Raw genomic sequence first — 2,750 nt, 5'->3', positions numbered from 1 at the left:
CATTTGATCTAAGAAAGGACGCGGAAAATGATCCTTCCCTGTGACTTTGTTGATCTTGTGATAGTCCATAAACACCCTCCATCCGGTCACCGTTCTTGTAGGAATCAACTTATTCTTGTCATTGGTGACCACCATCATGCCCCCCCTTCTTCGGGACACATTGAACCAGAGAAGTGCACGAACTATCAGAGATGGGGTAGACAACCCCGGAATCCATCCACTTGGTAATCTCCTTTTTTTTACAACTTGTTGCATAGCCTCATTGAGTCTCCTTTGATGTTAAATAGATGTTTTGGCTCCTTCCTCCAAGTTGATCTTATGAATGTAAAATGCGGGGTTTATTCCCCGAATATCCTCCAATGTCCACCCAATAGCCTTCTTCCTCGTTTGTAGGACCGCCAATGTAGAATCTACCTACACGTTAGTCAAACAAGAGGAAAGAATAACTGTTAAAGTAGAACAAGGGCCAAGAACATCATACGGAATATGTGGAGGAAATGGCTTCAACTACAATGTAGGAGGTTCTTCAATAGAAGGCTTTGAAGTAGGAGTTGTCCTATTTTCAAGATCCAAAGATAATTTTCGAGATGCATAATTGTACAACCCCATTCCTTGCAAAGAGTTCACACATTCTATGAAGCCATCCATCTCGTCATCATCAAAGTTGACCAAGACGGCCTCCAACATATCACCAACATTGTGTCATCTACCATAACATCGGTCACCAAGTCCACAAAAGAGCACACCTCATTGCTATTTGATTTCCGCATGGACTTACACAAATGGAACACCAGTGTTTCATCACCAACCTGGAAAGTGAGTTCTCCGGCTTTAACATCACAAAGAGCCTTCCCCATAGCAAGGAAGGGTCTTTCAAGAATAATCGGCACCTCATAATCAACTTTACAATCTAGAATAACAAAATCCGCCGGAAGAATGAATTTATCAACACGAACCAAGACATCTTCAATCACTCCCAAAGGTCTCTTCATAGTACGATCGGCCATTTGCAATCTCATAGAGGTGGGTCTTGGTTTCCCAATTCCCAAGGTCTTGAAAACCTAATAGGGCATCAAATTGATACTTGCCCCAAGATCACAAAGAGCTTTAGCAAACTCGGCACTTCCAATTGTACAAGGAATCGTGAAAGCACCAGGATACTCTAACTTAGGAGCCATTGAATGCACAATTGCACTCACTTGACGAGTGACTTTGATAGTTTCAAAACTCATTGACCACTTCTTTGTCACGAGATCCTTCATAAACTTTGCATAAGCGGGCATTTTCTTCAAAGCTTCAACTAATGGTACATTGATTGAGAGACTCTTCATCATTTGAATGAACTTCTTGAATTGATTCTCATCATTTTTCTTGGAAAGTCTTTGAAGGTATGGAGGTGGAGGCTTAGGCAATGGTGCCTTAGACTGTTTCACTACCGACTCGGTATGTCAATAATATGATTTCTATAGGGGTTCACCTCCTCTTGAGTCAATTCCACACTATCATCAATATCAATCCGAACTTCATCACTTGATTGTACCACATTTTTCGGGACCTCTTCTTCTTGTACCACTTGCTCATCATCCACAAGTTGCTTTTGACTTGAGGTGGGTGAATTCCCACCTCTTCCACTTCTTGTAGTAACAGCCATGGCATGACCCGTGTTGTTTCTACCCTTTGGGTTTACTACCGTATCACTTGGTAGTGCCCCCTTAGGACGAGAATTTAGAGCTTGAGAGATTTTCCCCATTTAAACTTCTATAAGTTTTGGATCGATGTGTTATGTGAGGCAAGTTGGGCATCCGAATCGGCATTCTTTTCCATCATTTGCTTGAACATATTCTCAATACGCCCATCTCATTGTTTGAAGAACTTGGATAATAGGAAGGATAAGGCGGCGTGTTGCTCGGTTGTTGATACATTGGGGGCCTTTGAAAACTCGACCCCCGGCTGCCTTGATTAGTTTTCCATCTGCCTTGATTGTTACACCCCCCCCCCCCAATTTCCTTGATTATTGCCACTGCAATTTCCTTGATTGTTGTTATGCCAATTCCCTTGATTGTTGCCACTACTCCAATTTCCTTGGTTGTTAGAATTCCAATTGCCTTGATTGTTTTGAGGTCACCATTATTGTTGGTTTGGTCCTTAGAAGTTTTTTCTTTTCCCTTGAAAGTTATTCACATATTGCACCTCCTCTTCTGTTTCATTGTAAGAATTATCTTGATCAAAACCACTATCTTCTTGAACATAATTCTCCACTCGATGTTGCACTTGTGGACCCTTGTTCCGTCTTTTGTTCACCATCATGTTCACTCCCTCCGTGGCATTGACTTTCTTAGGATTTTGTACCTGTTGAAGTTGAGCCTTTGCTAGTTGATTCATGGTGGTAGTCAATTCAGCAATGGCTTGCCCATGTTCGTGCAACTCTTTATGAAGGTGAATCATGTTCGGATCACCTTATGGAACATTAGCCCGGGATTGCCACGCCGAAGATGTTTCCACCATTTCATACAAAATCTCACACGCCTCTGCATAAGGCGTAGTCATAAAGTTCCCACCGGCAGGTTGATTCACTATACATTGGTTGGTTGTGTTAATCCCACGATAGAAAGTTTGTTGAATCTTATTCTCTGTCATATCATTGTTGGTACATTCCCCAACCATTGTTATATAACGTTCCCATATCTTTTGTAGTGGTTCATTTGGCTCTTGCTTGAATGCCAAAATATCATCCCGAAGTGTAGCTATGT

The 2,750-nt window shown here is 41.8% G+C and overlaps 1 protein-coding gene across 1 annotated transcript; it reads right to left on the bottom strand.

Annotated features, from left to right (window-relative positions):
• Positions 1 to 279: 279 nt before the first annotated feature.
• On the bottom strand, positions 280 to 1,750 carry LOC138894075 (uncharacterized). Its single transcript, XM_070178749.1, has 4 exons — positions 1,478 to 1,750; positions 1,085 to 1,424; positions 711 to 910; positions 280 to 414 (listed from the first exon to the last, which is right to left on the bottom strand). Exons 1-4 carry the CDS (start codon positions 1,748 to 1,750, stop codon positions 280 to 282), a joined length of 948 nt encoding a protein of 315 aa, XP_070034850.1.
• Positions 1,751 to 2,750: the final 1,000 nt, after the last annotated feature.

The sequence above is a fragment of the Nicotiana tomentosiformis genome, chromosome 6, assembly GCF_000390325.3.
Source record: "Nicotiana tomentosiformis chromosome 6, ASM39032v3, whole genome shotgun sequence".
NCBI classification, from domain to species: domain Eukaryota; kingdom Viridiplantae; phylum Streptophyta; class Magnoliopsida; order Solanales; family Solanaceae; genus Nicotiana; species Nicotiana tomentosiformis.
The sequence above is the reverse complement of the archived record's forward strand: the minus strand, read 5'-3'. Positions and strand labels throughout refer to the sequence as shown.

What these genes read in the sequence shown, in the direction of transcription:
- LOC138894075 (XM_070178749.1), bottom strand. Translation starts at nt 1,750, where the DNA reads ATGGGGAAAATCTCTCAAGCTCTAAATTCTCGTCCTAAGGGGGCACTA. An exon ending in TGGAATTGACTCAAGAGGAG is followed by an intron (nt 1,425 to 1,477) that starts GTGAACCCCTAT and finishes GTAGTGAAACAG; the next exon opens with TCTAAGGCACCATTGCCTAA. An exon ending in TCTTTGTGATCTTGGGGCAA is followed by an intron (nt 911 to 1,084) that starts GTATCAATTTGA and finishes TTGTTATTCTAG; the next exon opens with ATTGTAAAGTTGATTATGAG.